General features: G+C 40.0%; 1 protein-coding gene across 2 annotated transcripts in view; it reads left to right on the top strand.

The window, feature by feature from the left end:
* The window catches only part of LOC126965228 (dynein regulatory complex protein 11-like), a 45,450-nt gene extending 30,965 nt beyond the window's left edge, over positions 1-14,485 (top strand). Inside the window, exons 13-20 of one of the 2 annotated variants that reach the window (XM_050808701.1) lie at positions 386-539; positions 1,140-1,249; positions 1,956-2,119; positions 3,511-3,659; positions 6,602-6,701; positions 8,554-8,677; positions 9,869-9,988; positions 14,341-14,401. In XM_050808701.1, the coding sequence (XP_050664658.1) occupies positions 386-539; positions 1,140-1,249; positions 1,956-2,119; positions 3,511-3,659; positions 6,602-6,701; positions 8,554-8,677; positions 9,869-9,988; positions 14,341-14,371 (952 nt within the window). In that variant the 3' untranslated portion in view covers positions 14,372-14,401. Of the gene's footprint in view, positions 1-385; positions 540-1,139; positions 1,250-1,955; positions 2,120-3,510; positions 3,660-6,601; positions 6,702-8,553; positions 8,678-9,868; positions 9,989-14,340 lie in introns of both variants that reach the window. The other variant, XM_050808702.1, reaches the window with a different exon arrangement.
* The last annotated feature ends 2,339 nt before the right edge of the window (positions 14,486-16,824 follow it).

The following is a 16,824-nucleotide window of genomic DNA, read 5'->3' as shown; positions in this document are numbered from 1 at the left end:
AAATAAATCTTTTATCAGGCGTGACGCATTTTTGTTTCCAAAACGTACTAAGTGCAACATGCACGATAAAAAAGAAAATCTAATTGTTTTTATGATTTTAAAAGAATTATAAGCAACTTTTTTTTATGAAAATAAGGGACGAGACGAGCCGGACGCTCAGCTGATGGTAATTGATACGCCCTGCCCATTACGATGCAGTGCCGCTCAGGATTCTTGAAAGACCTAAAAATTCTGAGCGGCACTACAATTGCGCTCGTCACCTTGAGACATAAGATGCTTACACATTACTGCTTCACGGCAGAAATAGGCGCCGACTGGGTCATGAATTAATTTTGTCGATGGTACAAGCACTTTTTAATCTCCAAACTATTACAATTCTCTCCAGATTAGAACTTAAAGTTCTAAACAAAGCCCAGCAGCATATGTTCAAAATAAGCGGTTTGAAGATGCCCAAGCTGGAACCAAGAAAAAAGCCGCAACCGTTAAAGAAACCACCGATGCCCATGATTTTGGATGACAAACTAACGCATGAGTTAAAGGTACCGTATCTAAACTGATAGCTTCATACTATTTTTAGCCTTCCTTTCAAAGTTATGCGATTGTCCCCAACTCTAGATTATGATTGGGAAGCGATGGCTGATCCATGCGCTACTTGTAGTGACGATGATTCTGTCGCCGATTAACCTGCTTTTGCTGTTAAATGTAAATCTATATGCTCTATACTTCAACCCGCTTATTCATAATGGTCCGCTAACTTTAAACAGCCGCTAAGGTGTGTTTTTTCTCATTCTGACTTACAAGTCAATAGAAGAAGACAGAGTGAGAATTAGCAATGCTTTAAGTTAGCAGACTATAATGAATAAGGGGGCAAATGTTTACAATATACTGTATATTGTAAACATTTGCCATTGTGTGAATAGATGCATCCACTCTACTCAATAACTCCTAAGCCGGATTCGGTGCGCCGTGTTTTCGTGTTTGTTAACACAATAACATGTTATTTAAACCGATTAGGGGCGTGGCTGAACAATTTTGTTAAGTTACGCTGAGCTCCGTAGTGAGTTGGTCGATGTCTGAGGTTCAATTAGTTGAAAGTCTTGCTTGTCTTGTCTGATTTTCTCATAAAATAACAATTTCAGGAGCTTTTCGATCTGCAGCTTCTCTCGAAACCACAGTCGAAGATTAAAGATATTTTCGGTGATTACAAGTATGCTGCCTACGATTTTAATATCATGGACCCTATTGCCAAGTAAACCTTATATATTTTTTTTATGTCGTGAGGCACTACCGACTATTGTTAGTGCAGCTACCGAAAAGTTTAGGACCAAACGGAGATCCTTTATCAATACCTAATGTTTTGTGAAGTTTTTAAACAATTATTATAAACAACATGAGAATGACTTGTGTTTTCTATTCAACAGTAAACTTATATTGGCAAGAAATAATATGCGTGATAAAGATAAAGCAGACGTGTGGTCATTTGTAATATTTATTTCGATTTCACATCAGCTTACGACATTCTCGCCACTTACAGATCTACAGAAAACTATCTGTTTTTTTTATGGAAAAGGAGGATAAAAGAGCATACGAGTCACCTGGTGTTAAGTGATCACCGCCGCCCACATTATCTTTCTAAAACATCGGAATCACAGGAGCGTTGTGGGCCTTTAAGGTGTACGCTTTTTCAAGGTACCCATTTCGTATCGTCCATTATACAGTTTTGTTGTACGTGGAAGAAAGTTCTTTGAAATCCAGTCCAGTCAGCCATCCAAAGGTGGGGATTATATCCTAATTTGTGGATTTGCGAGATTCTCTGATAACTTTATTAACGGCATCGTACTTTCTTTCTACCAGATAAATCAAAAGAATTTGGCTAAATTTTTAGGAATAAAGTTTTCTTTACGTCAAATAAGTTGTCCAAACGATTTATGTGATTGATGGCTCTTTTTCACCAGGTTCCCACCTCCAGGCTATGGTGATGTGAAGCGACGACTGACCCTATCATGTGTTTTCGGTCTGGGAATTCAACCCGGAGCACCTAGAAACAAAGCAGTGCTGCTAGTTGGACCAGAGAAGAATGGCAAGTCGTTCCTAGCTGACACTGTTGCTGGGGAAGCTAGTAAGTAACTCAAAAAGTTTAAGTCTTAAATCAGAATCGCAAGCTAAGAATAACTCTGATGATAAGAAAAAGAAGCAATAGATAGCGTTTAACAATAAAACAAAAATTTAAGGCTCGCAAGATTTGCTGTTATATGTGTTGCATGTTCGGGGCACTGGCCCCTTTCAGTGCCGCCTGTATAGTCACCGCCTGCACTATAGGCGGGGCTCTGGGTGGGACCGGTTGGTCCATGGTGTTGTATCCGGTGGTATCCTGCTGCAATGTGATCGAGCCAGCGTAGTGTCGCGAAAAAATCTGCAGACTGCGACAGGGTGATAGGGCCTTGGTTGGCTTGCGCCCGACGCTCAGCGAGGTCGAGCCCACCGGTAGAGTACCGGCGAGCGCCCATCAGCTAGCGGCGAGGAAGCAGTCATCTTCTAAGAGAATAGGTCACGTGGTAGTCCTCTTATGCCCGGTAGTCGTCGATGGTATGGCGCGATGCCACACAAATGCAGGGATCGCGCTCCATCGGCGCGTGTGAATACAGAAGTGCTCAGGCGACGATCAAAGTCTCCAGGCTCTCCATGCGCAAGTCTCTGGAGATGACCTGATCCCGTATGAAGCGTGGTGCTCCGGCGATAGTGTGGACCGTCACCGACTGCTGTTCTCGCAGCGACTTGCGACCCATCCGGCTTGTAAGCGCGAACCAGGCGAGGGCCGTGTAGGTGAGTAGCGTGCGAACGTCCGCCTTGTATACGCACAGCTTCGTACGGAGAGGTAGGTATACGCCAGCATGGGGCGAAGAAGGTTTCGTGCGGCGCGTGTCTGGTTGACCACGTTCTTCATATGGGCCGCATCGAGAGGGTTCCTGCCTTTGAGAGGTCTTTTTTTTATGAAAATACGGGACGTGATGAGTAGGACGTTCATGCATGCAGTGCCGCTTAGGATTCTTGAAAAGCCCACTGTGTCTAATCGGGGAGGGCTTCCCGGAAAGTTGACGGCAGAGGTGGTGCATGCCGAACCAGTCTTCGCCGGCTCGCTCGCTTTCCAGTGCGCCTGAGATCTTGGCGGACAGAGCGGTCAGCCGCGTCTTCATGGTCGAGCACCACAGGTATTGCCATTGCCTTCGCAGCTTCCTCTACTCTTCTATCATCGCTTGTATGTAGGCAGTGATGCTGGGTCGTTTATGAGTCAACTGTAATTAAACCCCCATTACTTTTCTCCACCGCTGCTGAGTAATTTGCACCTTTAGTACTTTTGTTCTAGAAGATGTCTGCTTTTCAATGAGAGATTTTTTATATATACATTTTTTGTCCATCTCCTTTAATAATTAAAAGAGCCAGACAGGCAATGATGCTGTTTATTAGCCATTGGTTATACTTTTAAAAAATAAATGCTGTTGTTTTTGGCAGATGCAGTAAAAATAGATATAAGCCCTGAAGTGTTTAGTGCGAAGACGGGGACGCCTGGTAAATTGATGACAACAGTGTTAGTAGCAGCGAGACTGTTCCAACCCGCAATAATTTTTATGAAGAATATCGAACGGGTGTTTAGAACTAAGGTATGTTCAATCTTTTTGGGGTTTCGTAGCCAATTGGCAAAAAATGAAACCCTTATAGATTCGTCATGTCTGTCTGTCTGTCCGTATAAGTCACAGCCACTTTTTCAAAAACTATAAGAACTATACTGTTACAACTTGGTATGTAAATGTATTCTCTGAACCGTATTAACATTTTCACACATATATAGAAAAAAAACAATAAATTTTGGGGGTTCAATAGTTTTCCCATACTTAGAACTGAAACTCAAACATTTTTTTCCTAAACCCATATCTTCAAAATTGAAATTCAGATTTCTAATATAATTCTTTCAAAACTGAATAGTTTGCGCGAGACACACTTCCAAAGTGGTAAAATGTGTCCCCCCTGTAACTTCCAAAATAAGAAAATGATAGAACTAAAAAGAATATATGATGTACATTACCATGCAAACTTCCACCAAAATTGGTATGAACGAGATCTAGTAAGTAGTTTTTTTAATACGTATAAATTATGTGACGTCATTTGCACTGTATGATTTTGACCAAAGATTTTTTGCCTTTTCCATTAAAATAATTTAATGTCATTTTCCTTTCTACATAACTTTTATATTATGTTACTTACTGCTACGGAACCCTTCATGGTCGAGTCTGACTCGCACTTGGCGGCTTTTTAGTTTACACTCTCATCATCGCGAAACTTTAACATAAATATTATTATGACGGGTACTCATGATATATATTTTATTTATTTGAAGCCGAAATTTTTATTCATATGTTTTAACGACTGTAAGGGATGAGACGAGCAGGACGTTCTGCTGATGGTAATTTATACGCCCTGCCCATTACAATGCAGTGCCGTTCAGGATTCTTGAAAAAATTAAATAATTCTTGAGACATAAGATGTTAAGTCTCATTTGCCCAGTAATTTGACTAGCTACGGCCCCCTACAGAACGAAGCACAATAATGCTTACATATTACAAATTCACGGCAGAAAAAGATGCCGTTGTGGTATCCATAATTTTGCCGGCATCCTGTGCAAAGAAGCTTCCCACTGGTAAACCCCACAGTTGCATGAATACACATTGACACTTGACACTAATAGTTCATTATTCTGTCCGCGTGGCGTCTAATTCGTTTCGGACATTGATTCCCTAATTATTCGCGACTCACATGTCAGCTTGATGTGTTAACAGCGCTACCAACGTCATGAACTGCTATAAGATATCCCAATTAACTACTTACTGGGTTAGTAATGTTATTTTATATAATTACCACTATAATTAGAAATAACGTTAATACCATTTAATATTCAGATCTTTAGTTAACTTGATTCGTGTAAGTTAGTTTGCACTACAGCAGTGCCAACTAAAGGCCTGTATTCACTTTGATTAGTGCGAGTGCAAGCGATTAGATATTTAGGATGATTAGTACAGTTGTATAGTACAAGTAGTGTCCAATTCTTTTTTATTGGCTCTGTTTAGTAAATTCAGTTGTTAGGTGTCGATCAGCAAGTATGGACGAACATAGACAAGCGCGCTTAGAGTTGCAAGAAGTACTAAACGCGGTGGTTTCTGAAACCGAAGAACTTTTGTAAGCTGAACATGTAAGACGAAAAATATGGGTTCGAAAATGGATTAATAAAAGACCCATTCATGGCGCAAGCTACCAACCAACTCCTTAAGGAATTAGCTGCTGAAGATACGACGGAATATTACTTTGCTCTCGTGTTTAGTGGCAGGCACACTGCGAGTGAGGTTGAAGAGAGGGCACGCGGGACGTAGCTACTCGCACTTCACAAGCAAAAAAATAGAACACGCTTCTAATCACGTTACTACGCAGCCAACTAATCACCTGCACTAATCAGTCGCTGTCCATACTTTTCTCCTAATCACTAATCACCTACACTAATCACCTGCACTAATCACTAATCAAAGTGAATCCAGGCCTTAACAGTTAGTAGCATCATCACGGTAGACGGTCGTGCCCTATATAAGCCAGAGCGCTAAGTTCGAGTGGACATTACTTATTGTGAATTCTAAGGTTACCCCTTAGAATTTGCCGCTGCCTAAATTGTATTGAGTCAGTTATTATAATAATTATTATTAGTGAAAATTGTGAAATACAGATATTTCGATTTCCGTTTAAATTACCAACCCCGTCTACATTTTATTGTTTTATTGTGTACAGCAGAGTGAGACCACAGGAATCCATGCTTGCACTAGTCTAAAACCATTCTCCCTTTAACATTAATTCCTAGGATGTTTTAACTAAATAAAAAGCGGCTTGAAATAAATAATATATATATCGTCAGTACCCATCATAATAACTATGCTTCATTCTGTGTCTTCTATCACATATATCGCGGTGAGGGTTCTGAATAGCTCGTTCTTGTCGCTGAATCCCACCATCACACCACACGCCACAAACATGAAAATAATTATCCGCACCAACTAGATAGAGTTAGGGTTGGCAACTATTTCTGGGAGATATCGGGTATGTTTCATTTCTCCCAGTTTCAAGTACAATGCCACCTGAAAGCTGGAAAGATTTACCCCTATTCTATTCAAGTGGTTCGTGAAAGTGTTTTATTATAATAGGCGCGCGTCAACGACATTACAACGACAAGATTGCACGCATTTACCAATATTGTTCTACCAAATCTAAAATATTTCGACGACAGTTAAATGGGCTGTCTATGCACTAATCATATTTAAGGTTGTCAATTCCACGAGTTGTTATGCAGTGCAGTAAATGGGGCACCGGCTCACGATTATCTGTGACACGACCGTGGCTATGAAACATCACTGATTTTCAGCGGTGCCCGTTTTACTCTGGAGATAAAGTGTAATGTATATACATAAATCTCATAAAATGGTCGATAAAATAATTATATCGATGATTTAAAATAAAAAGTAGTGTTAAATGAAACTAAAAGCTCTAAATCATTTCTGTAACTTTACAGGTTCCGGCTGAAGAGAGATATTTAATGGCGAAGAATGTGAGGAATCCATTAGTTAAGCTAATTAAACAAATTAATGAAGACGACAAAATTATGTTCATAGGTAACACAAGGTTTTTATTTTTTATGAAAGGGTTTTGTTATAATCATTTGCCTTGTTTTCAAACCATCTAATGAGTAGTCTCTAGGGTCTTTACTTCGTCTGTCTGTCTATCCGCTAGCACCTGGCTATTACCATCAGCTAGATAGTATTTTTACGGAAGGTTTATATCTAAAATTATCAATGTTATGTAGTTATATCAATGAAAAGAGGCCTTTTTTCTTGCCTTGACCTTCAAAAGTCAAAGTCAAATAAACTTTATTCAATTAGGCTTAAGATAAGCGCTTTTGAATCGGCACTACAAATAATTCTTTTATCTGAGGTTACTATATTATGTTCGTATATAGTTGAGCTCGTAAGAAGAACATATAGGTACATAGGATACATACAGGGCCTTTATGAATCTTCCGTGATGCTGCAGCGCATCAGGCATGTTCGTGGAGGGTGGGGTCCCTGACTTCTTCGCTGTAATAAGAACAAGAATTGCGACATTTTGGAGTCGATTGCGCAGCTCAAAAAATAAAATCCTCACGGCTATATCTGACGATATCAGGAGCCCTATATATAAACGATGGATATCTGTTCACATGGAGAATAACAAAAAATAAATTGGACATGTAATTAATATTATGAATTTTTATATTTTTATATTTTGGACACCACACCCTTATACAGTGATGGTTTTCTAGTTTTTAAGTTTACTTTTAATTATAATAAATAATTAATGTTAACTATGGGACGTAATTGGCCTGAAATAAAAGAATTATTATTATTATTATTATTATATAAGAAACTCAGTAGAGTATTTTACAATGCCTGTAGTATACATAACAAATAAGTTTGTAAGGTGCTGCATCCAATATATGAGTCGTGTTTAAATAATGGAAACTATTTCATAAAAAGTAATAAAGAATTAACTGTATAAATGTAAATTATCGTATATTGGATGCATCGACCTTTAGAGCTTGAATTCATTGTTCACTTCTACCCGCATTTACTTAATAAATTTCTGGAATCAATTTACTTTCATCTGCCTTGTCTACAAAATGAATGAACTTAAAATTTTTCACCTCAGTATATATTACATCTTCTATAACTCATATTATATGTAGCATATATCACGGTATGTGCTCAGAAGAGCTTTTCGGGTTATATTATATATTATATTATATATTATATTATACATGTTTCCGTCAAAGTGTAAATATTCCATAACCTCGTGTTTTGCCACTAAGAATTTTGCCAGGCACAGCCACTCTGTGGAACCATCTTTTCATTCATATGTAAACCTTCCTTGAGCTTCCAAAAATCTCTTACAAAAGATTTCATTGAGATCGGTCGAATAGTTTAGGAGTTATTAGGGAACATACAAACAAACATTCTCTTTTATATATGAAGCAAGAGCGACGTCTCAACTCAATTTCCTAATATATAAATATTGGTGTTGAGAAGGTTATCAACTGTAAAGTAGATCCTGTAGATGAAGCCACAACCTGAGAGTTGAACAGAGTATACAAAATTTTATGACGATACGTCACTCGAACGGTTAGCTCAGTTGGGAGAGCACTCGCACGGAACGCAAGAGGACGTGGGTTCGATTCCGGCATCGTTCATAAAATTTTGTTTTCAAATTTTATTTGTGAACTTAAGGATCTTCAAGTCTACTATATACCTCCATGACACCATCTTATGACTTACCATGTTGATGATGTCCATTGGCCATGTTTATATTACTGATCATCGAGTAATCAAGATGCCTGTTTGCAATATAAAAAGCACAACTTTTCTTAAACTTGTATCAATTGTAATAAGAAGTATCTAAAAATATTTCTCAGCTAATTTTGTATCTTCGCAGCAACATGTACAAACCCGTTTGACATCCAAGCGAAGCCAATGGTGTCGTTGTTCAACGAAATGCTACTTGTGCCAAGAACTGACTATAACAGTCTCAGAGATTTCTTCTACGAGAGTTTTCAGAGGTATGGATTGTGTACTTTGAGTTCGAATATAAAGGTGACACTCAATGCCAGCGACCTTGAGTGATTATCTAGCTTGGTTTTAATACTTAGCTAACTTGGCTTGGGCAAAAGTGATATGACATTGCATGGACATTAATAATGTGTTTACTTTGTGATGCAGATATTTTTATTTATAAAAGACTCACATATGAATAAAAATCTACCATCCATTTTAAAATGTACGCCTCAGATCTAAGAAAACCGGCCACAAAAATTTAGTTTAGTTTTAAAAATTTTCTTACTGGTTTCTATTCTGGTCGGATGTCCTCAGGCAAGCTGTTTAGTAAATACGATAGGCGTTTTTACAAAGTTATCACTGTGGTAGTTAATAATTCGTGGTACCTTATGGAGATGGGTTATGTTCTCGATTGCCAGCACAGCTATTTTCTGGAATCACCTGCTCCTGTTTTCCAGATACGACATAGGTATGTCGTATCTGGAAAACAGCAGCAGGTACCTACCTACCTTCAAGAGTAAAGCATAATCCCATCTTAAAGACTAGAAACCCCTCTCTTGATCTCTCTGGTATTGCTGATGTCCATGGGCGGTAAAAAAGAAAGTTCTGTAGTAGTCAGATTGCTATAAGATCTTAGATCTAGATGGAGTCCCTTGTCACGCTCGATTCATGCTGCACCCGTGACATGAGACACTGCTTTTCTACATGATCACTATCACAACATGGGCCCAAAATAAAACAAATGTGTTATGAAATTCAAAATAGAATAGCTATAATACGTTTATGAGTCATAATTTTTTTCTGAGCGGAACTACAATTGCGCTCGTCCCCTTGAGACATAAGATGTTAAATCTCATTTGCCCAGTAATTTCGCCAGCTACGGCGCCCTTTAGACCGAAACACAGTTATAATGTTTACATATTACTGCTTCACGGCAGAAATAGGCGTCGTTGTGGTACCCACAATCTAGCCGGCATCCTGTGCAAAGGAGCCTCCCACTGAGCAAAGTCTGATTACGCTCTAGATCTCAGTCTAAGTCAATATTACTTGTCTTACAATATTTCATTTTTGAGAAGAAATTACGAAAAGGCATATACATCTCCCAACGTCTCACTGACTCGGCTTAACTAACGAGCCATTTGGCTATTGTTTAGATGATTTATATATTTTAAAGTCAAAATGATTGAATTCTATAGAATGAGAAGTATGCCACGAGATTTCTGCGTGCAGGAGTTGGCACAAACGCTGCAAGGATTTGGATTTGGCGCTATTGTTGAAGTGTTCCACCGTGTTATGACTGCAGAGCGGATCGTCAGGTATATAAGGTGCCACCCAGCAGCACTACGAGCTGACACCACACTGCATCGTCAAGAGCTGATGCCGCGATGAAAAATGCACCTCACGATGCTCCATCCTCCTTCTTAGACGCTATGCACCACGCCAGGCTACGCAGCAAATGTAGTTGCCACTTCGTAGCACCACAAGCCCGTGACACACCATTGATCATGAAAATAAAAATTGATTAAAACGTATTTCACAAAATGCACTGACATCCTAAACACCATTCATTAAATTAATGTTCATAATTAACAATCAATTATAAAAATAAATTCAATTAAATTTAAATAATAAATTACCACATCTTTTGAATCCGCTTGGCCAAACTGACCAAGAGTCTTTAACTATAATGTCAAGAAAAATGTCAAAAATGACAGGACCACAATTACTCACCACCGAATTACTGTAAAACACACAAAGCTGTAACAATAAAAGTGAGCGAAAGAAGTTTATTTATTGCATAAAAAATAATGGAGGGGTTGAAATGGGGGATTACAATTATTTTGTATGGAAATTCGTCATTATGGAAGATAAAACCATGAAACTCAGGATTTAGATTTACGATGGTTTAAAGAGAGGGCCGGTGATGGCCAAGTCGGAAACTACGAGACTTAGAGGTTTTTCTTTAAACTTTCCTGATGCTAATTAATTTGTGTAATTATTCTCGAAAGCGAGGGTTATCACTTTAAAAAAAATAACATAATATCATACTTTTTCGATTTGTTCAGATTACACATCACTCCCTTAAGCCCGGCAGAGTTTTTGGTGCCTCTGCTACAAATGGGAACACAAATCACAACCCTGCAGGTAAGAATCAAATTGAAGGTCAAATATATTAGGTCCTTACATATGAAATTGGCGTATTTCGCACTGGCCACTTTAATCACGATGTTCTCCTCTTTGTTAAGGAATTCAAAATTCAAATTTGTACAGCTATTTACTCATGTATTTGTGCTTCGATGACTGTTTGCGTCACTCATTTTACAAAATGGAAAACTTAAAGTATCGCATTATTTACTAGTACGAGTTCTGCCGTGGCACTAGTGCTGCGGAAACGACTCGAAGGGTGAATGATGTGTATGGCGGTCATGTTGCAAAAGAAAACACAGTTCGTTTTTGGTTCCAACGTTTTTGTTCTGGAAATTTCGACCTGCAGAACAAGCCCCGTGGACGGCCTGAGACCCAAGTTGATAATGAAGTATTGAAGGCTATTGTGGAAGCGGATCCATCGCAAACCACGTCCGAGTTAGCTGCAGGCTGCGGTGTTAGTGATAAAACTGTTTTAATTCACTTGAAGCAAATTGGGAAGATTAAAAAGCTTGAAAGGTGGGTACCTCACGAATTGACTGAAGCAAACCGGCAAACGCGCGTCGACTGCTGCGTTACATTACTGAACCGGCACAATAATGAAGGTATTTTTAACGCCTCGATTTTAACGCCCACCACGCTGAAAGGATAGGCTCATGTACCACCGAGATCTGTTCACCACTTCGCCTTAGCTTATGGTCTGACGCAACTGGTTATTGCGCCAACGCGAATCCCAGATGTGGAAGATCATACACCTTCACGGTTGGACCTTCTGTTGACCTCACATCCGGACGGCTACCTAGTTTCCGTTGACCCTCCTCTGGGGTCGTTGGACCACTGCCTAATTTGGAGCACCATGCCGATCACACGCCTTCTTAGGCTGTCGCCGCGTGTGGCGCTATAGGTCACCAGAGTGGGACGAGATGCGGTATTTTTTTGCATCCTACCCGTGGAGGCAAATCTGTTTTTCGCTGGGTGATCCAGTTGCCGCTGCGGACGCTTTTGCTGATGTGGTACTGCAAGGTATGGAACTCTTCATTACATCCTCCTCTATGCCTATAGGCAGGTCCCAACCATGGTTTGACCGCTCCTGCAAAATGGCCTCTCGCCGAATGCAGGAGTGCTATCAGGCTTGGGTCAATGCGGTGGTATCTAAGGATGTGAATTCCAGCGAACTTAAAAAACACTAAAATCATGCATCCAGGTCCTTCAAAAGAGTTATTGCTGACGCGAAGTCGAAGCACATTGGCAGAATTGTCGAAGCACATTGGCGAGAGACTTGCACGAATTTCCCTCGGGAACTCGTGCGTTCTGGTTGCTCGCCAAGGCTGTCCAAGGAAATTTCTGCCAGCCAGCCATTCCGCGACTGCAAAGGGACGATGACTGGCTGGCCCATGACGCGAAAGAGAAAGCTGATCTCCTGGTCTCCCTCTTCGCGTCCAACTTGACTCTGGATGACCAAGTTGCACCACCACCGCATATTCCGTGGTGCGAGTCATACATGCCGGAGGTAAAAATCTGGCATGGTGCCGTGCTTAAGGCGCTTCTCACCTTGGACATTCACAAATCGAGCGGGCCTGATGGCATTCCCACGATAGTTCTGCGGGCATGTGCTCCAGAACAGGCGCTGGTCCTTACGTGTCTTTTCCGGCTCTCCTACTCATCAGGCGCAGTCCTGAAATTATGGAAGGCGACCTTAGTGCACCCGATCCCTAAGAAAGGTGTACGCTCGGATCTGTTGGACTACCGTCACATTGCCATTAGCTCCATTTTCTCCAATGTAATGGAGTCGATCATCAACCGCCAGCTCTTGGGATACCTAGAGGAGCACCAGCTGATCAGCCAATGCCAGTACGGTTTCCGTCAGGGTCGCTCAGCTGGTGATCTTCTTGCATACCTCACCCATAAATGGGCGCAAACGGTTGAGTCGAAGGGACAGGCGTTGGCGGTGATTTGGACATAGCAAAGGCCTAGGATCGGGTGTGGGATAAAGCGCTTATAGCGAGATTGCCATCCTTTGGGCTTCCCGAGAAGTTGTGCAAATGGGTCGCTAGCTTTTTGGCCCATCGGAGCATTAAGGTTCATATCTTAAAACCCATTAACGCTGGTGTCCCGTAAGGCTGCGTGATATCCCCTACACTGTATCTTCTGCATATCAATGATATGCTGCAAATCAGCAGTATTCATTGCTATGCAGATGACAGCACGGGGTATGCTTCCTACACCAGCCGTGCCAACATGTCCCGGGATAGCATCGACGAGAACTGGAACAAACTTGTGTCTGAAATCGAGACTATGCTTTGCAAAGTCTCGGAATGGGGCCGACAAAATTTAGTTCAATTCAACCCCAAGAAGACACAAGTTTGTGCGTTCACCACTAAAAAGTCTTCCTTTGTCGAATCCCCTCGATTAGAGATCACTCCTCTTACTGCCACAGCCTGTATTGCCATACTTGGCGTCGATATATCGAGCGACGTTCAGTTCCGTGGCCACTTGGAAGAGAGGGCCAAACTGGCCTCTAAAAAGCTTGGTGTACTCAGTAAGGCGAGACAGTACTTCACTAAAAGCCACCGCCTGCAACTCTATAAGGCGCAAATTCGGCCTCACATGGAGTACTGTTCTCATCTCTGGGCGGGTGCTCCCCAGTACCAGCTTCTTCCATTTGACCGCATACAACGAAAAGCGGCTCGAATCATCGACGATCAAGTCATCTCCGATCGGCTTTGGTATTGCGTAGAGATGTGGGTTCGCTCTGCATCAGAGGAGCTGTTCGGGTTGATTCCAGCGGCTGAATTCCACCACCGGACATTACGTGCAAAGTACCATCCGCATCACGTAGATGTCTGGCATTCCACAACCGCGAGTTTTGTTGGAAATTTCTTGCATCGCACAGCCACTTTGTGGAAAAAATTACCGGCTGCGGTCTTCCCGAACAGATACGACTTAGGTCCCTAAGTCGTATCAAGTCAAGAAAAAAGCATACTTAAAGGCCGGCAACGCATTTCTTGACACACCTGTTGTTGTGGATATCCATGGGCGTTTGCCTCACCTCACCCCATCCCGTGAGCCTCTTGCCCGTTTGCCCCCTCTTATAAAATAAATATGTCTCAAGGTGACGAGCGCAATTGTAGTAGTTGCGCTCAGAATATTTGGGTTTTTGAAGAATCCTAAGCGGCACTGCATTGTAATGAGCAGGGCGTATCAATTACCAACAGCTGAACGTCGTTCGTCTCATCCCTTATTTTCATAAAAAAAGAACATAAACCACAACCTTGCAGTTGCAAAGCAAAAAATTTTTTTTTTATGAAAGACGAGCATACTCCTCATAGTTATTGATTATGCCGTTTAAAGCACTTTTTGATGTAGTCTAGTACATACAAATAAAAATAAGAAATAAAACCAAAACAGAGCATCACAGATATTGATGATTTAATTTGAAATTCTAATTATTTTCAAATAAGGCTAATAGATTCGTCGCGAATCTTAATTATAGTCTACATTAAAGATAATATTATGTTCACAGGAGTATCAGAAATACATGGACTTCGTTGTGAATAATTCACCATTGGCAAAAGAGAAGCGCGATTATGATATTATCAACGAGAAAAGGGCACTATTTTATAAGAAAATGGCTGAGAAGAAAGAAAAAAATAAAGCACAAAGCTGAAAATGTTTAATTATGTGTTTATACATTATTTCTTATAAAGTATTTTGTTTTCAATTTGTTATCATTTAAAATTTTATACCATCTTTGTGCTGCAGAAGGGCTATTTGCGCTATTTATAACCTAGGTCGTAAAGAGTCATTGAGAGAAAAATTTAAAGAAATAAAATAATGATCATAAATTTTAACTTCAACAGCACTTAACTGGACGTACCTAACCTCGTGTTATACGAACTCTACCTGAACCAGGTCTGCTGGCAATACTGCCGGTCTCTTGGAAGCGGTTCCATGCATTTTGAATAGCTCTGTGAGAAAAACCCAACTGCAAACCAACATAACGCTGCGAACGTCTTTCTTGAATGATTGTACTGGTTCTGCGGGCCTACCATGAACTCTTATTGCGATTCAATTGATAACCTAGAATGAACTGCTTTGCTATTTCGTACCATGACGTGATTAGAGCTATCTTATTTAGGTTGACGTTAATTAAATTCGAAAAGTGAATCGCAAACTGTTTTAGTTCGTTCATTCATGTATATAATATAATTGTTCGTACCATGAACTAATATTTCAACCTAAACTGGATAGCTTATGTGTCAAAGTGAGCGAATCGTAAAAAAATTCCTACTTCCTTAGAGGAAAGTGAATCGTGTTGTTAATAACTTTTAAATAATAGTGAAAACATACAGAAAAGGAAAATTTTATTGATGATAGATGAGATGAGAATACTTTATTGGATATTTTGTAAAACAAATTACTGAAATATATACCAAAAATGACAATACTAAGGACGAGGCAGTAAGGGCCCGACCTATATCCTGTTCGCAAGAACGAATTAAAAAAAATGTACTCTGTGCTCTTGTCAAATCAAACATCAATGGAGGTGCGTTCATAACTCGTTATTTTTACGAAAACACCTAAGCAAACATTTAATTTGTAATTCAAAGAATTATATATATTTATACTACTATTATTTAATAAGTACAAAAAAGGGCTTAATGGTTTACAATTTGTCGTTACATAGCACAATTTTAAAATGTACTTTTAGTATTTTCTACGTAAAAAAATCGCTAAAATCATATCATTTTAGGTTTCGAAACGCAACGCATATGGTTCGAGTAAGAGAGACAAACTTATGCACTGACGGTAGAGCGTCATCTCTTTCTGACACCGCGGACCACAGACAAATAAATTTCGTTCATTCTTCATAAGTGATCCAAACGCCATTTAGTAAAAGGCATGTCTTCATGGTACGAAATTTAGCGATTCAGTTTAGGTACCTAAACTGAACTGCGTCGGAATCGCATCGCTAATTAAAAGTTGATGGTAGGCCCTCTGGATGCCGTCATCATATCCACTTACTGGTGGCATGATTAACACGAGATGACTACTTAAATAATCAATTAAAATTTAAAAAGTAAAACTTTACTCCTTAATCAAGCGATACACGCTAAGAAGACAATCGAAGTTGAATCGAAGTAAAACATAAGTGAACAGCGAAACTCTCTAAGAAAAAAGCGATTCACTCGATTGTATGAAACGTGCAGTCATTGATAGATTGAGACAGATGACGGATATAATCTTGTAAAAAACTGAGATTATACTTCGTGGCCAATCGCGATACTGTAATTACTACTATTTCAAACTTGTGTCGAATGATTGCACGTTTCATTCTAAACTAAATTTCAATTTTTACTTAGGCAGACCCGCCTCTAATTACGAAGAATTTACATCCTCTTTGAATCGAAGCAAATCGTAAGTGAACATAACAATAACATCCGATTTAAATTTTTCTTAAAATGATGGCCTTTAAGTCTTTTTTTTCAAGTACTTTTTAAATTTGGAATACGAACAGCATGACAGAGATCAGACACCAAAAAGTTCGTAATATTAATATTTATTTAACGGATCACGAACGTACGAACATTGCGTTATCTATAGAATCTAACGCTCGGGCCCCATGCCCCCACCCCTACCACCATACACCCTAAAACCCTCACCAACTGGGAGGGTTATAGGGAGTCTCTTGCATCAACTTTTGATGCCCACAATTCACCGTATGCAATCTCGTCCAACTATTTCGATAGTACGGATAAGATTGACATCACGGTAAAAGCACTTACTCAAACAGTGCAGTCCGCTCTCCATGACAACGAGCGGGTGGTTAAGGTTAACAGCCATAAGCTCCCGCTTGATGTCATGAACCTCATTAGAGCCAAGAATGCAGCTCTCAGAAGAGCCGCCAAGTACCCAACGCCCAACTATAGGTCACGCACTAACTTCCTCCAAAGCCAAGTTAGGTTACGTCTCTCCGAATTGAGGAATTCCAACTGGGATTCACTCA

This window comes from Leptidea sinapis, chromosome 7, assembly GCF_905404315.1.
Source record: "Leptidea sinapis chromosome 7, ilLepSina1.1, whole genome shotgun sequence".
In the NCBI taxonomy this organism is placed as follows: domain Eukaryota; kingdom Metazoa; phylum Arthropoda; class Insecta; order Lepidoptera; family Pieridae; genus Leptidea; species Leptidea sinapis.
This window is presented reverse-complemented; position numbering and strand designations above follow the sequence as displayed.